General features: G+C 42.0%; 1 protein-coding gene across 2 annotated transcripts in view; it reads left to right on the top strand.

Moving 5' to 3' along the window:
- The first annotated feature begins 397 nt into the window (after positions 1-397).
- LOC110487777 (transcription factor COE1) overlaps positions 398-21148 on the top strand; it is a 140839-nt gene continuing 120088 nt past the window's right edge. For both annotated transcript variants that reach the window (XM_036943291.2, XM_036943293.2), the window contains exons 1-6: positions 398-1407; positions 2454-2610; positions 3383-3446; positions 7037-7092; positions 7979-8052; positions 13747-13815. In XM_036943291.2, coding sequence (XP_036799186.1) covers positions 1274-1407; positions 2454-2610; positions 3383-3446; positions 7037-7092; positions 7979-8052; positions 13747-13815 — 554 coding nt within the window. In that variant the 5' untranslated portion in view covers positions 398-1273. The remainder of the gene's footprint in view (positions 1408-2453; positions 2611-3382; positions 3447-7036; positions 7093-7978; positions 8053-13746; positions 13816-21148) is intronic.

A 21148-nucleotide genomic window follows, 5' to 3' on the forward strand; every position in this document is an offset into this window, starting at 1 on the left:
GAGCGAGAGAGAGAGAGAGAGAGAGAGATTGTTAAAACACTGTATATATATATATATATAATATGACATTTGTAATGCCTTTATTGTTTTGAAACTTCTGTATGTGTAATGTTTACTGTTAATTTTATTGTTTATTTCACTTTATATATTCACTTTATATATTATCTACCTCACTTGCTTTGGCAATGTTAACACATGTTTCCCATGCCAATAAAGCCCCTTGACTTGACTTGAATTGAATTGAATTGAGAGAGAGAGAGAGAGAGAGAGAGAGAGAGAGAGAGAGAGAGAGAGAGAGAGAGAGAGAGAGAGAGAGAGAGAGAGAGAGAGAGAGAGAGAGAGAAGAGAGAGAGAGAGAGAGAGAGATGTCAAAGCCGAAGGCATGCCCTGTGATCACGCGCACACACACAAACACACACACACACACACACACACACACACGCACGCACGCACGCACACACACGCACACGCACATACGCACACACATACACGCACACACCTACACGCATACACACACCCTGGTTAAGTGTTTGGGGCAGGACTGTGTGCATTAGGCGGGGGATACAACATGGCTGGGTTGAGGACCATCGATAGATGATGATGAGCGACCGTGCACGCACTGTGTATGGGGGTGTTGCCCCACCTCTTCACCAGACACGCCCGCTTCCCTTCCAGCTGAGTTCACTCGTGTTCGGTTACCGGAGACCTTCAGAAGTGTTTCCTTTGGGAAGGAGAGACCACCGCTCACTCCAGGAGCAGCGAACGGACAGGAGCAACGAACGGATCTATGGCCTAGCGTCTCCTCACACGCTCCTTTCATCAGAGAACTGAGAGGTTTCTGAAGACAATAGCGCAACAATAGGTTAAAGGAAGAAAATAACTTGATTGGTTGATGCTTGTTTCCCTTCTCTAAAATGTTGGCTCTTTTTTGAAGTTACGTTTACTGATTTCTGGGAGCACCCCCCCACCCCACCCCACCCCAGCCCATCGCGTTCACCTGATGGTCCTGGAGGACTTTTCTTCTTCACAAGAGTTGTTGACGCACAGCCCACTAACCCCTGGACGTTGACAGCGCCCTTTCCAGACCCTCATCGCGTTCATAGTTCTCTCTCTCTCTCGTTTCTGAGTGAAAACTACAAAAATAAGTGAGAAACACCGCGCCACTTGCGCACCGAACATCTCTCTTTAGTCTGCGTGATCAAAAGCCACGGAGAAGGAATAAAAAGGAAGCGAGAGGCACATATTGCGACGGGAGGAGGAAACGTGTGTTTTGATGTTTGGGATCCAGGAGAACATCCAGAGGAGCGGGAGTGTTATGAAAGAAGAGCCCTTGTTGACCGGGATGAACGCCGTGCGGAGCTGGATGCATGGCGCCGGGCTGCTGGACGCAAACACAGCCGCCCAGAGGTAAGCCCGAGGTGGCTAGGCAGTCAATACTGGCCCCGGGGAATGGAGAAGATATATATGGGAGTTTTTTTACCCCAGACTCGTTGTCTGAGACGTACCACATGTGTTTTGGGACAGCATTGCGCTCCCAATGGACGGTTGGTTTCCTTTTCTAGGCATATAGCCTAATATTGACTTGGGGGATTTGACTGTAGCTTGCAGGCTTCATGTCTGTGATTGAAGCTAGGCTAAGGCATAGCTTACTCAATGGTTTTGATTCTGTTCATTGTAACTTATTCAGGTAGCCTGTTAGCCAGTAGCCTATCAAATCAATCAAAATTAAACACTATATCCAAAGGATTTAAACATGTCAGACACAGGCCTAAATTTACAGCCTAGTTATTATTTCTAATGACACGTCAATAATTATAACGTAGTAAAACAATAATATAATCATTATTTTCGAGACACGTTGACTATTACAGTCCGTCGACAATTAGTATTATTTATTTTTATTTGACCTTTATTTAATTAGGCAACTAGGCAAAAGGTCCCCACATCAAGCATTGACTATTCATATAGCGACCAAATCCCAACTATTCATATAGCGACCAAATCCCAACTATTCATATAGCGACCAAATCCCAACTATTCATATAGCGACCAAATCCCAACTATTCATATAGCGACCAAATCCCAACTATTCATATAGCGACCAAATCCCAACTATTCATATAGCGACCAAATCCCAACTATTCATATAGCGACCAAATCCCAACTATCCATATAGGGTAAGGCTATACTTTGACAATTTGTAAATCATCTTTGTTTGGCCCATAACTCTTTTCAGACATGTGCAAATGACCTAGTGGAATTATGACATTTCAGCCTGAATTTATTTTCAAAATTGTTTAAAATGTAAAATGAAAGTCAAGATATATTGACAATTTCGGGGCCAGAATTTTAGTGTTTTACTATTTTACTTCGAATTGTTGAAACCACGTGTAATTCAGTGGCATCCATGTGAAAGGTGTGGTAATGGGTCTTGGTGCTGCTTGTATCCGCAGCGGAGTGGCTCTAGCCCGGGCACATTTCGAGAAACAACCGCCCTCCAACCTTCGCAAGTCCAACTTCTTCCACTTCGTGCTGGCTCTGTACGACAGACAAGGCCAGCCGGTGGAGATAGAGAGAACCAGCTTCGTTGGATTTGTTGAAAAGGAAAAAGTGAGTTTTCACAAAACATTATGAAAGCCATAAACCTATCAGCAGCCTATATATATTGATTTGACATCTGCAGCAGTTCCTTTACATGCACGAGGCTCATGAATATATTGCTTAATTTATTACTACAATTAAAAATACAAATGTTGTCTTACAATAATTTGAATAGATATATCATTTTAATAGATGTGGTTTTGAGTTGTTTTTATATTAGCTTGGACTACATGGAAGGAACCATCTGTTTTATTCGATACTTCGTGTATTTATTACTCATATCTTTGACCCACAACCCGCCGCTTAAAGCCCCTGTCCGCGTCGATCATTTGCTCATCTTTCAGCGTTCTAACGATAAATTGTATCATCATTTATTGCTATTGACAATATTACAGCATTAAACCTTTGTAATTGTCACCAGAAAACTCTTTAGACATGCAATTTTCTTTCAGTAGGATATTGTTCCAGTATTAAAATCGAATATTTTTTGTTAAACACAAATCTAATTTATTAGTAGGGTATATACGCCGGCGTTCTGTTGCCTAAGTAGTCATATCACTTTTATATCGCTCTAAGGCACTGAATTCATTACCATGAGTTATATTTATCGTGGGACATATTTTGAAAATTATTTACATATAGTTTTAAAAAAAAGTTGTTATATCGTTTCTGATATTGATATCGAAATATACATTTGGTACATTTAAAGACAGCCTTTTGTAAATCTGTGTGTGTAGTGGGTTTTGTTCTTTGTGACCTGACTGAGTGTGTGTGTTGGCAGGAAACGTCAGGGGAAAAGACCAACAATGGGATACAGTACAGGCTACTGCTCCTATACAGCAATGGTATGGTCAGCACACACACAAACACACAGATTTATTACATACCAATCCCCCAGGGAATTCTAATGCAATATAATTAATTTGAATTAAATATATGGGATAAAAAATTACAGTAATTGCAAATGTGTTATTTTCATACGAAAATAACATTGATTGTTATTATTATAAAAAATATGAACTTAATGTAAGCATTACTATTAGCCTATTAATATACACTACTGTTCAAAAGTTTGTGGTCACTTAGAAATGTCCTTGTTTTCCATGAAAACATACATGAAATGAGTTGCAAAATGAATAGGAAATATAGTCAAGACATTGACAAGGTTATAAATAATTATTTTTAATTTAAATAATAATTGTGTCCTTCAAACTTTTCTTTCGATAAAAATAATTCTCCATTTGCAGCAATTACATCCTTGCAGACCTTTGGCATTCTAGTTGTCAATTTCTTGAGGTAATCTGAAGAGATTTCACCCCATGCTTCCTGATGCACCTCCCACAAATTGGATTGGTTTGATGGGCACTTCTTACGCTTAAGCTGCTCCCACAACAGCTCAATAGGGTTGAGATCCGGTGACTGTGCTGGCCACTCCATTATAGACAGAATAACAGCTGACTGCTTCTCCCCTAAATAGTTATTGCATAGTTTGTAGCTGTGCTTTAGGTCATTGTCCTGTTGTAGGAGGAAATTGGCTCCAATTAAGCACCGTTGCAAAATGGAGTGATAGCCTTCCTTCTTCAAGATCCCTTTTACCCTGTACAAATCTCCCACTTTACCACCACCAAAGCACCCCAGACCATCACATTGCTTCCACCACCTCTGGTTGCCTATGTAGATATTCCATAAAAAATCAGCCGTGTCCAGCTACAATAGTCATTTACAACATTAACAATGTCTACACTGTATTTCTGATCAATTTGATGTTATTTTAATGGACACAAAAAAATGCTTTTCTTTCAAAACAAGGAGATTTCTAAGTGACCCCAAACTTTTGACGTTAGTGTATATCTTTTTTTTTTACATGAACTTTTTGTAGAGCATGTCACAGACTTATGTGCTCTACAAAAAATGGGCAATCTTCTATTCCTATTAACAATAACACATTCAGAATGTTGCATTTTAATTGAATCTGAAACCAAAATGACCATTAGGCTCATGAATACTAATAGCATACATACATACATACCGTACAGGCTAACTATCTTTGTATGTTTCTCTATGTATCTCTTTAACATCTCTCTTTACTGTATATCTCTCTCTCTGTACTGTATATCTCTCTCTTTACTGTATATCTATCTCTCTTTACTGTATATCTCTCTCTTTACTGAATATCTCTCTCTCTTTACTGTCTATCTCTCTCTCTTTACTGAATATCTCTCTCTCTTTACTGTATATCTCTCTTTACTGAATATCTCTCTCTCTTTACTGTATATCTCTCTCTCTTTACTGAATATCTCTCTCTCTTTACTGTATATCTCTCTTTACTGAATATCTCTCTCTCTACTGTATATATATATATATATATATATATATATTTACTGTATATATCTCTCTTTACTGTATCTTCCTCTCTCTTTACTGAATATATCTCTCTCTCTTTACTGTATCTTCCTCTCTCTTTACTGTATATCTCTCTCTCTTTACTGTATATATTTCCCTCTTTACTGTCATTCTCTCTTTACTGTCATTATCTCTCTCTTTACTGTATATCTCTCTCTCTTTACTGTATCTCTCTTTACTGTATATATCTCTCTCTCTTTACTATATATATCTCTCTCTAAACTGTCATTCTCTCTCTCTTTACTGTATCTCTCTCTAAACTGCCATTCTCTCTCTCTTTACTGTATCTCTCTCTCTCTCTTTTCTGTATATCTCTCTCTTTACTGTATATCTATCTCTCTTTACTGTATATCTCTCTCTACTGTATCTTCCTCTCTCTTTACTGTATATCTCTCTCTCTTTATTGTATATATTTTCTTTTTTACTGTATCTCTCTCTCTAAACTGTCATTCTCTCTCTCTTTACTGTATCTCTCTCTCTTTACTGTATATATCTCTCTTTGCTGTCATTATCTCTCTCTTTACTGTATATCTCTCTCGTTTTACTGTATATATCTCTCTCTTTACTGTATATCTCTCTCTTTACTTTCATCATCTCTCTCTTTACTGTATATCTCTCTCTCTTTACTGTATATATCTCTCTCTTTACTGTATATCTCTCTCTTTACTTTCATCATCTCTCTCTTTACTGTATATCTCTCTCTTTACTGTCATCCTCTCTCTTTACTGTATCTCTCTCTCTCTTTACTGTATATCTCTCTCTCTCTTTACTGTATCTCTCTCTCTTTACTGTATATCTCTCTCTTTACTGTCATCATCTCTCTCTTTACTGTATATCTCTCTCTCTTTATTGTATATCTCTCTCTCTTTACTGTCTATCTCTCTCTCTTTACTGTCTATCTCTCTCTCTAAACTGTCATTCTCTCTCTTCACTGTATACAGTGGGGGAAAAAAGTATTTAGCCAGCCACCAATTGTGCAAGTTCTCCCACTTAAAAAGATGAGAGAGGCCTGTAATTTTCATCACTTCAACTATGACAGACAAAATGAGAAAAAAAATCCAGAAAATCACATTGTAGGATTTTTTATGAATTTATTTGCAAATTATGGTGGAAAATAAGTATTTGGTCAATAACAAAAGTTTATCTCAATACTTTGTTATAAACCCTTTGTTGGCAATGACAGAGGTCAAACGTTTTCTGTAAGTCTTCACAAGGTTTTCACACACTGTTGCTGGTATTTTGGCCCAACCTAGTGGTTAGAGCGTTGGACTAGTAACCGGAAGGTTGCAAGTTCAACACCCCCGAGCTGACAAGGTACAAATCTGTCGTTCTGCCCCTGAACAGGCAGTTAACCCACTGTTCCTAGGCCGTCATTGAAAATAAGAATTTGTTCTTAACTGACTTGCCTGGTTAAATAAAGGTAAAATAAAAAAATATCTCTCTCTACTGTATCTCTCTCTACTGTATATATCTCTCTACTGTATCTCTCTCTCCTTACTGTAAATATCTCTCTTTACTGTATATATCTCTCTTTACTGTATATCTCTCTTTACTGCATATATCTCTCTACTGTATCTCTCTCTCTCCTTACTATATATATATCTCTCTTTACTGTATATATCTCTCTTTACTGCATATATCTCTCTACTGTATCTCTCTCTCTCTCCTTACTGTATATATCTCTTGTCTTTACTGTATATATCTCTCTTTACTGTATATATCTCTCTCTACTGTATCTCTCTCTCTCTTTACTGTATATATCTCTCTTTACTGTATATATATCTCTACTGTATCTCTCTCTCTCTTTACTGTATATATATATTTCTCTTTACCTTATCTCTCTACTGTATCTCTCTCTCTCTCTTTACTGTATATATCTCTCTTTACTGTATCTCTCTCTCTCTTTACTGTATACATCTCTCTAATGTATCTCTCTCTCTCTCTTTTTACTGTATATATCTATCTTTACTGTCTCTCTCTCTCTCTCTCTCTCTCTCTCTCTCTCTCTCTCTCTCTCTCTGTATGTATGTAGGTATCAGGACAGAACAGGACTTTTACGTGCGCCTCATTGATTCCATGACCAAACAGGTACCATCTCTTTCATGAAAGGCAATGTGTGCGTGGGTACGTGTGTGTGTGTGTGTCTGTCTGTGTGTGACTCACAGGTCTGAGAGTATGTAGTGTGGTTGGCGAGAGGTGAAACTGGACCGAGGATGTTGGAAGAGGTGGTGGACGGGCCAGATGGTGCACTATACTACAGTCTGGCAGATCAACTGCTCACAAACGCACACACACACACACGCACGCACGCACGCACGCACGCACATACACATTATGTATCTCATGCTACCAAATGAAAACCACTTGGCAAACTCTATTTTACTAACAAACCAAACCTCTCTCTGTCTCTCTCTCTCACTCTCACTCTCACTCTCTCTCTCTCTCTCTCTCTCTCTCTCTCACTCTCACTCTCACTCTCACTCTCACTCTCACGCTCACGCTCACTCTCACTCTCACTCTCACTCTCACTCTCACTCTCACTCTCACTCTCACTCTCTCTCTCTCTCTCACTCTCACTCTCACTCTCACTCTCACTCTCACTCTCACTCTCTCAATTCAATTCAAAGGGCTTTATTGGCATAGGAAACATATGTTTACATTGCCAAAATAAGTGAAATAGGTAATAAACAAAAGTGAAATAAACAATAAAAAATGAACAGTAAACATTACACTCATAAAAGCTCCAAAGGAATAGAAACATTTCAAATGTCATATTATGTATATATACAGTGTTGTAACAATGTGCAAATAGTTAAAGTATAAAACGGAAAATAAATAAACATAAATATTGGTTGTATTTACAATGGTGTTTGTTCTTCACAAATCCTGCTGCTGTGATTGCATACTGTGGTATTTCACACAATAGATATGGGAGTTCATCAAAATTGAATTAGTTTTCTTTCACTCTCTCCAGGCGATCACCTATGAGGGACAGGATAAGAACCCTGAAATGTGTCGGGTTTTAATGACTCATGAGATCATGTGCAGGTAAGATAGATCATGCGTGCTGAGAGAGAGAGAGAGAGAGAGACAGAAAGAAAAAGAGGGAAAGGAAGAGAGAGAGGGATTATGCAAACATAAATGATCTGTGTGTGTGTGTGTGTGTGTGTGTGTGTCTCCCCCAGGTACAGTCAGAAGATCGGTTTATTCAGAAAAGGCTTGTCAGTCTGCTTCCCCCTCCCCCTGTACCCAGAATGCAACGCTCCCCAGGTCCAGTGGGACCACAGCATGACCCAGTTCTGAGAGGGAGAGAAAGAGAGAAAGAGAGAGAGAGATAAATGCGGGGGGCAAAGGAAGAGAGGGGGAGAGGAGGTCAAGAGATAATGAGATATAGGGAGGGAAAGGGGGAGAGAGAGAGGTAGAGAGAGAGGGGGTGCAGAGAGAGTGGGGGCAGAGAGAGAGAGGGGGCAGAGAGAGAGGGGGCAGAGAGAAAGGTAAGAAAGGAGGGAGGGGGAACAGGAGGGAGGTGGGGAGACAGGGAGAGGGGTGCAGAGAGAAAGGTAAGAAGGGAGGGGGGAACAGGAGGGAGGTGGGGAGACAGGGAGAGGGGTGCAGAGAGAAAGGTAAGAAGGGAGGGAGGGGGAACAGGAGGGAGGTGGTAAGAGAGACAGGGAGGGGGGGCAGCGAGAAAGGTAAAATGGGAGGAAGGGGGAACAGGAGGGAGGTGGAAAGAGAGACAGGGAGGGGGGGCAGAGAAAAATGTAAGAAGAAGGGAGGGGGAACAGGAGGGAGGTGGAAAGAGAGACAGGGAGAGGGGGCAGGGAGAAAGGTAAAATGGGAGGGAGGGGGAACAGGAGGGAGGTGGAAAGAGAGACAGGGAGGACTTGTGAGAAATAGAGAAGATAAGATGTCTAGTTTTCTAATGATGTCAGAATAGAGACATGGTGCTAACTGAGAATAGAGCACCAGAGGCTTCAGAGAGTTGTGAACCTGAAGCTGTCTCTGTCCCAGCATCTCCTAATATCAACCAGTATATATATATATATACACATCTTCTAACTCTCTCTCTCTCCCTATCTATCTCTCACTCTCTGTCTCCCAATCGCTCTCTCAATCAATCACTCTCTCTGTTCTCTCTGCCTCTCAATCTCTCACCCCTTCCCTATCTCTCACTCTCTGTCTCCCAATCGCTCTCTCCCCATCTCTCAATCAATCACTCTTTCTGTTCTCTCTGCCTCTCAATCTCTCACCCCTCTCCCTATCTCTCACTCTCTGTCTCCCAATCGCTCTCTCCCCATCTCTCAATCAATCACTCTCTCCGTTCTCTGCCCCTCTGCCTCTCAATCTCTCACCCCTCTTCCCGTGTCTCACTCTTTCAATTCAATTCAAGGGGCTTTATTGGCATGGGAAACATGTTAACATGTAGATAATATACAAAAGTGAAATAAACAATACAAATTACCAGTAAACATTAGAGTAAACATTACACATACAGAAGTTCCAAAACAATAAAGATATTACAAATGTCATATTACGTATATATACAGTGTTGTAACAATGTACAAATGGTTAAAGTACACAAGGGAAAATAAATAAGCATAAATATGGGTTGTATTTACAATGGTGTGTGTTCTTCACTGGTTGCCCTTTTCTTGTGACAACAGGTCACAAATCTTGCTGCTGTGATGGCACACTGTGGTATTTCACCCAGTAGATATGGGAGTTTATCAAAATTGGGTTTGTTTTCAAATTCTTTGCGGATCTGTGTAATCTGAGGGAAATATGTGTCTCTATTATGGTCATACAATGGACAGGAGGTTAGGAAGTACAGCTCAGTTTCCACCTCATTTTGTGGGCAGTGAGCACATAGCCTGTCTTCTCTTGAGAGCCATGTCTGCCTACGGCGGCCTTTCTCAATAGCAAGGCTATGCTCACTGAGTCTGTACATAGTCAAAGCATCCCTTAAGTTTGGGTCAGCCACAGTGGTCAGGTATTCTGCCACTGTGTACTCTCTGTTTAGGACCAAATGCCATTCTTGTTTGCATTGTTATTTGTTAACTCTTTCCAATGTGCCAAGTAATTATCTTTTTGTTTTCTCATGATTTGATTGGGTCTAATTGTGTTGCTGTCCTGAGGCTCTGTGGGGTGTGTTTGTGTTTCTGAACAGAGCCCCAGGACCAGCTTGCTTAGGGGACTCTTCTCCAGGTTCATCTCTTTGTAGGTGATGGCTTTGTTATGGAAGGTTTGGGAATAATTTCCTTTTAGGTGGTTGTAGAATTGAACAGCTCTTTTCTGGATTTTGATAATTAGTGGGTATCGGCCTAATTCTGCTCTGCGTGCATTATTTGGTGTTCTACGTTGTACACGGAGGATATTTTTGCAGAAATCTGCTTGCAGACTCACAAGTTGGCATTTGTCCCATTTTGTGAATTATTGGTTGGTCAACGGACCCCAGACCTCACAACCATAAAGGGCAATGGGTTCTATGACTGATTCAAGTATTTTTTGCCAGATCCTAATTGGTATGTCGAATTTTAGGTTCCTTTTGATGGCATAGAAGGCCCTTAGTGCCTTGTCTCTCAGCTCGTTCACAGCTTTGCGGAAGTTACCTGTGGCGCTGATGTTTAGGCCGAGGTCTGTGTAGTTTTTTTGTGCTCTAGGGTAGTGGTGTCTAGATGGAATTTGTATTTGTGGTCCTGGCGACTGGACCTTTTTTGGAACACCATTATTTCTGTCTTACTGATGTTTACTGTCAGGGCCCAGGTCTGTCAGGGCCCAGGTCTGTCAGGGCCCAGGTCTGTCAGGGCCCAGGTCTGTCAGGGCCCAGGTCTGACAGAATCTGTGCAGAAGATTTAGGTGCTGCTGTAGGCACACCTTGGTTTGTGACAGAAGCATCAGATCATCAACAAACAGTAGACATTTGACTTCCGATTTTACTAGGGTGAGGCCAGGTGCTGCTGGCTGTTCTAGTGCCCTCGCCAATTCATTGATCTATATATTGAAGATGGTGGGGATTAAGCTGCATCACTGTCTCACCCCATGGCCCTGTGGGAAGAAATGTGTGTGTTTTTGTCAATTTTAACTGTTTGTGTTGATTGATTTTTTAATGTAGTATGTTTTCCCACCAACACCACTTTCCATCAATTTGTATAGCAAACCCTCATGCCGAATTGAGTTTAAAGCTTTTTTGAAATCAACAAAGCATGAGAAGATTTTGCCTTGTTTTGGTTGATTTGTTTGTCAATTATGGTGTGCAGGGTGAATACGTGGTCTGTTGTACGGTATTTTGGTAAAAAGTCAATTTGGCATTTGCTCAGTACGTTGTTTTCATTGAGGAAATATATGAGTCTGCTGTTAATAACAATGCAGAGGATTTTCCCAGGTTGCAGTTGACGCATATCCCACGGTAGTTATTGGTGTCAAATTTGTCTCCACTTTTGTGGATTGGGGTGATCAGTCCTTGGTTCCAAATATTGGGGAATATGACAGAGCTGAGGATGATGTTAAAGAGTTTAAGTGATTTCATTGAGGATAGCATCAACACCACAGGTATTTTTGGGTTGAAGGGTTTGTATTTAGTTCTGTACTTCATTCAATCTAGTTGGATAATCCACAGGGTTCTGGTGGTCTTTAATAGTTGATTCTAAGATTTGTATTTGATCATGTCTATGTTTTAGCTATTTGTTCTTTGTTATAGGGCCAAAAAGATTGGAGAAGTAGTTTTTAATATATAATTTATTTTTATTTCACCTTTATTTAACCAGGTAGGCTATTTGAGAACATATTCTCATTTACAACTGCGACCTGGCCAAGATAAAGCAAAGCAGTTCGACACAAACAACAACACAGAGTTACACATGGAATAAACAAGCGTACAGTCAATAGCACCATAGAAAAGAAGATAGTCTATATACAGTGTGTGGCGTGAGAAGGTAAGGCAATAAATAGGCCATAGTAGCGAAGTAATTACAGTTTAGCAAATTAACACAGGAATGATAGATGAGCAGATGATGATGTGCAAGTAGTGATACTGGTGTACAAAAGATCAGAAAAGTAAATCAAAACAATACGGAGATGAGGTAGGTAGATTGGGTGGGCTAATTCCAGATGGACAGCTGCAGCGAGCGGTTAGCTGCTCAGATAGCTGATGTTTAAAGTTAGTGGGGGAAATATGAGTCTCCAGCTTCAGCGATTTTTGCAATTCGTTCCAGTCGTTCCAGTTTCTCCATGTATCTCCGTTTTGGAAAGATAACTCTTTGTGTTGTTGTTTGTTTAGTGCTCTTCCTTCTTTTTCCGTAGTGTATTTCTATATTGTTTTAGTGATTCACCATAGTGAAGGCGTACGCTCAGGTTTTCTCTATGTTTTTGGTTGGACAGGTTTCTCAATTTCTTTCTTAGGTTCTTGCATTCTTCATCAAACCATTTGTCACTGCTGTTCATTTTCTTAGGTTTTTAGATTTTAGAAGGAAGCTGAGAGGTATACTGTTATACTGAGAGGTATACCAATATACTGTTTATGTTTTCTACTAAGTTTACACCTTCACAATTACAGTGAATCGTTTTGTCCAGGAAGTGGTCTAAAAGGGATTGAATTTATTGTTGTTTAATTGTTTTTTGGTAGGTTTCCACACTACTTTCCTTCCATCTACAGAATGTCTTAATATTATTCAGTTCCTTTGGCTATGATGCCTCATGATGGAATATTGCTCTGTTCAAGTAGACTGTGATTTTCCTGTGATCTGACAGGGGTGTCAGTGGGCTGACTGAATGCTCTGAGACTATGGGTTGAGGTCAGTGATAAGGTAGTCTACATTACTACTGCCAAGAGATGAGCTATTGGTCTCACTACCATAGGAGTCCCCTTGAAGCCTACCATTGACTATGTACATACCGAGCGTGCGACAGACCTGCAGGAGTTGTGACACATTTTTGGTGTTTATGTTGTCATAGTTGTGCTCAGGGGGGCATATGGGGGAGGGAATGCTGTCACCTCCAGGTAGGTGTTTGTCTCCCTGTGTGCTGAGGATGTCAGGTTCTTGTCCGGTTCTGGCATTTAGGTCGCCACAGACTAGTACATGTCCCAGGGCCTGGAAATGATTGATTTCCCCCTCCAGGATGGAGAAGCTCTCTTCATTAAAGTATGGGCATTCTAGTGGGGGGATATAGGTAGAACACAGGAGGACATTTTTCTCTGTTAAGATAATTTCCTTTGTAATTTATAGCCAAATATAAAATGTTCCTGTTTTGATTAATTTAATAGAGTGAATTAGGACTGCTCTATACCAAATTAGCATACCCCCCGAGTCCCTTCCCAGCTCTCTGTGACCTAGGGGGCAACCCATCTCCTCTATACCATTTTTCTTGTAGGATGACAATGTCTGTATTTCTGATTTCTTTGGTGAAGTCCATGTTCCTGGTCTTTAGACCAAAGGCAGATGACCTTGGGACTTGGATTTTCCGGGATGAGATAGTGAAGGCTTTGTGTTCCATAAAGTGTCCAATGTTATTCGTCTCACTCTCTCTCACTCTCTCTCCCCTCTCCCTCTCTTTCACTCTCTCGCCCCTCTTCTTATCTCTCTCCTCTCTCTCTCTCTCTCACTCTCGCTTTCTGTCTATCTATCTCGGTCTATGTTTATTTCTCCTCATCTCTCTTTCACCTCTCTCTTCCTATCTCTCTCTCTCTCCCTATCTTTCTCACTCTCCCTCTTTCTCTCTCTCCCTCTTTCTCTCTCTCCCTCTCAGTCGGTGTTGTGATAAGAAAAGTTGTGGCAACAGAAACGAGACACCCTCTGACCCCGTCATCATTGACAGGTAAGCAGGCTCCCACTCTCACCTGTCCCAGTTGTCATGGTGATGTACTTGTGTATAACACTGTGCAGCGATGTGTACAGAGGAGGAAGGTATGCCAGGGTGTGAGAGTGTGTGGGTGTGTGATGAGCATTGAGCAGCTCAGGGTTGCTTCTGTCAAGTCTTGGTTGTTATGTTGAGTTGTCTCAGTGAAACAACCTGAACCTCATACAGTACCTGCATCAGCCCTCCTAACAATCCCATACAGTACCTGTATCAGTCTTCCTAACAATCCCATACAGTACCTGTATCAGTCTTCCTAACAATCCCATACAGTACCTGTATCAGCCCTCCTAACAATCTCATACAGTACCTGTATCAGTCTTCCTAACAATCCCATACAGTACCTGTATCAGCCCTCCTAACAATCCCATACTGTACCTGTATCAGTCCTCCTAACAATCCCATGCAGTACCTGTATCAGTCTTCCTAACAATCCCATACTGTACCTGTATCAGTCCTCCTAACAATCCCATACAGTACCTGTATCAGTCTTCCTAACAATCCCATACAGTACCTGTATCAGTCTTCCTAACAATCCCATACAGTACCTGTATCAGTCTTCCTACAATCCCATACAGTGCATGTATCAGTCGTCCTAACAATCCCATACAGTACCTGTATCAGTCTTCCTAACAATCCCATACAGTACCTGTATCAGCCCTCCTAACAATCCCATACAGTACCTGTATCAGCCCTCCTAACAATCCCATACAGTACCTGTATCAGTCTTCCTAACAATCCCATACAGTACCTGTATCAGTCTTCCTAACAATCCCATACAGTACCTGTATCAGTCCTCCTAACAATCCCATACAGTACCTGTATCAGCCCTCCTAACAATCCCATACAGTACCTGTATCAGTCTTCCTAACAATCCCATACAGTACCTGTATCAGCCCTCCTAACAATCCCATAGAGTAACTCCCTCATTAGTTGACTTTGCTTAATGTCCTCCTTCCTGTGGTTTTGCTGCAGTGACCTGTTTCTCAAAAATGACTCTTAACGAGACCACACTAATTAGACAATCACTCCCATTAATCTTCCAGAAGTGTGTGTGTGTGTGTGTGTGTGTGTGTGTGTGTGTGTGTGTGTGTGTGTGTGTGTGTGTGTGTGTGTGTGTGTGTGTGTGTGTGTGTGTGTGTGTGTGTGTGTGTGCGTGTGTCTGGCTCATTATCCTGTAAATCTGGGAATTATTATTATTTATAGTTATTCATTGTTATTGTGAATGATTATTGTTTTATTGTGTTACTATTTCCTTTTTTTATTTAGCAAATTTTTCTTGCTTTTTGACTGCATCTTTGGGAAAGGTCTCGTAAGTAAGCATTTCATGGTAAAGTCTACACCTGTTGTATTCAGCATATATGACAAATACAACTTGATTTAATTTGAAACAGCTGATAGCTGACCAACTCTTATTTAACAAACTAAATAACACCAGAGGATGAGAGAGAAGAGAGAAGAGAGGAGAGAGAGAGGAGAGGAGAGAGAGAGAAGAGAGAGAAAGAGGATAGAGAAGAGAGGAAAGAGAAGAGAGAGAGAAGAGAGGAGAGAGATGAGAGATGAGAGAGAGGAGAGGAGAGAGAAAGAGGAGAGAAATGAGAGAGAAGAGAGGAGAGAGAAGAGAGAAAGAGGAGAGAGAAAGAGGAGAGGAGAGAGGAGAAGAGAGGAGAGAGGAGAAGAGAGGAGAGAGAAGAGAGAAAGAGGAGAGAGAAAGAGGAGAGAGATAAGAGAGGAGAGAGAAGAGAGAGAGAAATAGGAGAGAGAAACAGGAGAGAGGAGAGAGATGAGAGAGACGAGAGGAGAGAGAAAGAGGAGAGAGATGAGAGAGAGAAGAGAGGAGAGAGATGAGAGAGGAGAGAGAACGAGGAGAGAGATGAGAGAGAGAAGAGAGGAGAGAGATGAGAGGAGAGAGAGGAGAGAGATGAGAGGGAGAAGAGGAGAGAAATGAGAGAGAGAAGAGAGAGAGAAGAGAGGAGAGAGAAGAGAGGAGAGAGATGAGAGAGAGAAGAGAGGAGAGAGAAAGAGGAGAGCGATGAGAGAGAGAAGAGAGGAGAGAGAGGAGAGAGATGAGAGGGAGAAGAGAGGAGAGAGAAAGAGGAGAGAGATGAGAGAGAGAAGAGAGAGAGAAGAGAGGAGAGAGATGAGAGAGAGAAGAGAGGAGAGAGATGAGAGAGAGAAGAGAGGAGAGAGAAAGAGGAGAGAGATGAGAGAGAGGAGAGAGAGAAGAGAGGAGAGAGAAAGAGAGAGAAAGAGGGGAGAGATGAGAGAGAGAAGAGAGGAGAGAGATGAGTGAGGAGATAGAAGAGAGAGAGAAAGTGGAGAGAGAAGAGTGAGAGAAGAGAGGAGAGAGAAAAAGGAGAGAGATGAGAGAGATGAGAGGAGAGAGAGGAGAGAGATGAGAGGGAGAAGAGGAGAGAGATGAGAGAGAGAAGAGAGGAGAGAGAAAGAGGAGAGAGATGAGAGAGAGGAGAGAGATGAGAGAGAGAAGAGAGGAGAGAGAAAGAGAGAGAAAGAGGAGAGAGATGAGAGGAGAGAGATGAGAGAGAGAAGAGAGGAGAGAGAAAGAGGAGAGAGAAGAGAGGAGAGAGATGAGAGAGAGAAGAGAGGAGAGAGATGAGAGAGAGAAGAGAGAGGAGAGAGAAAGAGGAGAGAGATGAGAGAGAGAGAAAGAGGAGAGAGATGAGAGAGAGAAGAGAGGAGAGAGATGAGAGGAGAGAGAGGAGAGAGATGAGAGGGAGAAGAGGAGAGATATGAGAGAGAGAAGAGAGGAGAGAGAAGAGAGGAGAGAGATGAGAGAGAGAAGAGAGGAGAGAGAGGAGAGAGATGAGAGGGAGAAGAGAGGAGAGAGAAAGAGGAGAGAGATGAGAGAGAGAAGAGAGAGAGAAGAGAGTAGAGATGAGAGAGAGAAGAGAGGAGAGAGAAAGAGAGAGAAAGAGGAGAGAGATGAGAGAGGAGAGAGATGAGAGAGAGAAGAGAGGAGAGAGATGAGAGAGAGAAGAGAGGAGAGAGAAAGAGAGAAAGAGGAGAGAGATGAGAGAGAGGAGAGAGATGAGAGAGAGAAGAGAGGAGAGAGAAAGAGAGAGAAAGAGGGGAGAGATGAGAGAGAGAAGAGAGGAGAGAGATGAGTGAGGAGATAGGAGAGAGAAAAAGTGGAGAGAGAAGAGTGAGGAGATAGAAGAGAAGAGAGGAGAGAGAAAGAGAGAGAAGAGTGAGGAGATAGAAGAGAAGAGAGAAGAGAGGAGAGAGAAGAGTGAGGAGATAGAAGAGAAGAGAGAGGCTGTTGTTCAGCGTAAGACAGGTGATTATAATAATGTTTCAAGGGGAAGTTGAAGTTGTATAAATGAGTCTCTTTCAATGACTTTGACTGACCAGGTGAATCCAGGTGAAAGCTATGATCCCTTATTGATGTCACTTGTTAAAATCCACTTCAATCAGTGTAGATGAAGGGGAGGAGACGGGTCAAAGAAGGATTTTTAAACTTGATAGAATTGAGACCTGGATTGTGTATGTGTGCCATTCAGAGTGTGAATGGGCAAGACAAAAAATGTAACTTCCTTTGAACGGGGTATGGTGATTTGTGTCAAGAACTACAACACTTCTGGGTTTTTCACACTAAACAGTTTCCCATGTGTATCAAGATTGGTCCAACCCCCATTGTCCTATCCAGCCAACTTTAAATGTTAATTTAACTAGGCAAGTCAGTTAAGAACAAAGGTATATTTACAATGATGGCCTACACCGGCCAAATCCGGGCGACAATGTGCCATTTCTGTGCCGCCCTATGGGACTCCCAATCATGGCCAGTTGTGATACAGCCTGGATTCAGACCAGGGTCTGTAGTGACGCCTCAAGCACTGAGATGCAGTGCCTTAGACCGTGGCACTACTCGGGAGCCCAACTTGACACAACTGTGGAAAGCACTGGAGTCAACATGGGCCAACGCTTTTGACACCTTATAGAGTCCATGCACCAAGAAATTGAGGCTATTCTCAAGGCGAAAGGGGTTGCAACTCAAAATTAGGAAGGTGTTCAGTGTAATTTGTTTACTTGTTTGTGGAAATGCTGAATAGGCTACTACAACAAAATGAGCAAGTAGATCCTCCTCAATTTTTTCTCTATCTCTCCTTCTTTCTCACTCTATCCATCTCTCCTTTTTCTCTATCTCTCCTTCTTTCTCACTCTATCCATCTCTCCTTTTTCTCTATCTCTCCTTCTTTCTCACTCTATCCATCTCTCCTTTTTCTCTATCTCTCCTTCTTTCTCACTCTATCCATCTCTCCTTTTTCTCTATCTCTCCTTCTTTCTCACTGTCCATCTCTCCTTTTTCTCTATCTCTCCTTCTCTCTCACTCTATCCATCTCTCCTTTTTCTCTATCTCTCCTTCTTTCTCACTGTCCATCTCTCCTTTTTCTCTATCTCTCCTTCTTTCTCACTGTCCATCTCTCATTTTTCTCTCTCTCCTTCTCTCTCACTCTATCCATCTCTCCTTTTTCTCTATCTCTCCTTCTTTCTCACTGTCCATCTCTCCTTTTTCTCTATCTCTCCTTCTTTCTCACTCTATCCATCTCTCCTTTTTCTCTCTCTCCTTCTTTCTCACTCTATCCACCGCTCCTTTTTTCTCTATCTCTCCTTCTTTCTCACTCTATCCACCTCTCCTTTTTCTCTCTCTCCTTCTTTCTCACTCTGTCCATCTCTCCTTTTTCTCTATCTCTCCTTCTTTATTTTTCTTTATCTCTTCTTCTTTCTCACTCTATCCATCTCTCCTTCTTCTTTCTCACTCTATCCATCTCTCCTTCTTCTTTCTCTTCTTCTCTCTTTTTTCACCTGACCTATTTTCTAATCCAGGAGGTGTGTGTTTTTCCATGTCCTAATTTGATGTTAGCCAATGCTACCCTCACACCTGAGCCTCAGCCTTGTAGGCCAACAGCCCAACACAGCCCAGCCAGCCTGGTCTCATGACTAGACGTAACATTAGTACGATATGTAACGTGTTGTATGGTTCAAATCTCATCATGGACAATTTTAGCTAATTTGCAAATGTTCAACTACTTTCTACTTTTTAGCTACTTTGCAACTACTTAGCATTATAGCTAATTATTCCCCTAATGCTAACCCTAACCTCAACCCTTTAACCTAAATCCTAACCTTAACCCTAACCTTAACCCCTAACCCTAATCCCTAGCGTTAGCCAAAACAAATTGGAATTCGTAACATATAAGTTTTGCGAATTTGTAACATATCATATGAAATGGATGATGGACATTTACAATGAATACATACCATATGAAACGTAACTATCATACTACTTGGAATGTCCCGGATTTACATTTACTATGTTACATCTACCCATGAGTCCAGGTTGGTGGAATTCAACCCACATACAGTAATTTAATTCATCTACTGATCAGATCAGAGTTTCACTATAGAATTAAATGTGGGTGAAGGCTTAATATGCTGACACCTAGGCTCAATCAACATTCTGGGATGACAGGGGTAAGCCCCTATGCATGAGGCTAAAGAGACGAACACACACACACACACACACACACACACAGTGATGAGCAGGCTGTGGGGTGCAGCTGTCTCAGAGCGCTGAGGTGAGGCCTTCCACTTCACTGGAGCAGAACAGTGGCTGCAAACACACACACACACACACACACACACACACACGCACACACACAAACACACACTCGCGTGCACACACACACGCACAAACACAAACCCGAGCAAGGTATAGATCCTCTACTAACCCAGCCACAGTGATAGCAGTACAGCTGTTAATTTCATCAGTTATAATACTGGTCATTGATTCATTAAAACACACACACACACACACACACACACACACACACACACACACACACACACACACACACTGGTATTTGTGCTCATTGACTGGTTTCAGTCTCAGTTGAGTTCAGCACATCTCTCTCCACCCAGAAAAGTCTTAAATCAACTCACCTCGCTTCTGAACAATCACTCTACTGTAGACAATACGCACACACACACACACACACACGCACACACACACACACACACACACACACACACACACACACACACACACACACACACACACACACACACACACACACACACACACACACACACACACACACACACACACACACACACACACACACACACACACACACACACACACACACACACACACTAAATCAAAAGGTATTATCTTTGCTCTGATTGGTAAGAAATCATGTAAACTGCAGCTTTGGGCTGAGCTGTTTTATGATGTGTTTGTGTGTCTGTGTGTGTGCACACTTGTGTTTTGTGTTGGTATATGAGGGTAAGTCTCAGTCTTCAGGCAGGGCTGTCAGTACAGCTGAAAGGTGACACTCCTGTGCGCCTCTCTATGTCTTCCCCAGGTGAACGTGTGTGGCCCACTTTACCCCCTGACACTGAGGGAATAATAAGAAGGACGCACATTGTCCTTGTGTGTATGTTGATGGAGGTTTTCTGGCAAGTGTGTGAGTGTCTTCAATGAAGAAAGTCAGACAGGAAGTGCTCTTGTCATCACTAGCACCTTCCTGTTCCAGAGGGCCCAATCTCTCCCTCCCTCTCTATCTCTTTCCCTCCTTCTCTCTCTTCCTTCCTCTCACCCTCCCTCCCTCTCTCTTCATCCTTCCTCTCACCCTCCCTCCCTCTCTCTTCATCCTTCCTCTCACCCTCCCTCCCTCTCTCTTCATCCTTCCTCTCACCCTCCCTCCCTGTCTCTCTTCATCCTTCCTCATTGTTATGCAGACAGACCTTCCCTAAGGTGGTGGTCGCTTCACAGCACTGACCTGCACACACACACACACACACACACACACACACACACACACACACACACAATTTTCTGCATGTGTTTAGTCTGCACCCAGCCCCAGGGGACTGAGGAGGAGAGTTGTCATTGACAGGTGAGAGTTGGGACGTCAAGGCTTTTTTACAGTCCACCTCTCTCTCTCTCTCTCTCCTTCTCTCACTCTCTTTTCTTGTAATACTGTATAACTCGTGATTTTCAAGTAAAACTCTCCTCTTCTCTGAAATCTACTCTTTAGTCATTGTTCTTACACTTCCATTTGACCTCTCACCCTTTATTTTGTTTGTGTTGTGTGTTGGGAATGAAGGGGTGTATCAGGCCAGAGTAGAGCTGGGAATGAAGGGGTGTATCAGGGGAATGAAGGGGTGTATCAGGGGAATGAAGGGGTGTATCAGGCCAGAGCAGAGCTGGGGAATGAAGGGGTGTATCAGGCCAGAGTAGAGCTGGGAATGAAGGGGTGTATCAGGGGAA

Source organism: Oncorhynchus mykiss, chromosome 14, assembly GCF_057628025.1.
Source record: "Oncorhynchus mykiss isolate SJ-2025 chromosome 14, ASM5762802v1, whole genome shotgun sequence".
Taxonomy (NCBI): domain Eukaryota; kingdom Metazoa; phylum Chordata; class Actinopteri; order Salmoniformes; family Salmonidae; genus Oncorhynchus; species Oncorhynchus mykiss.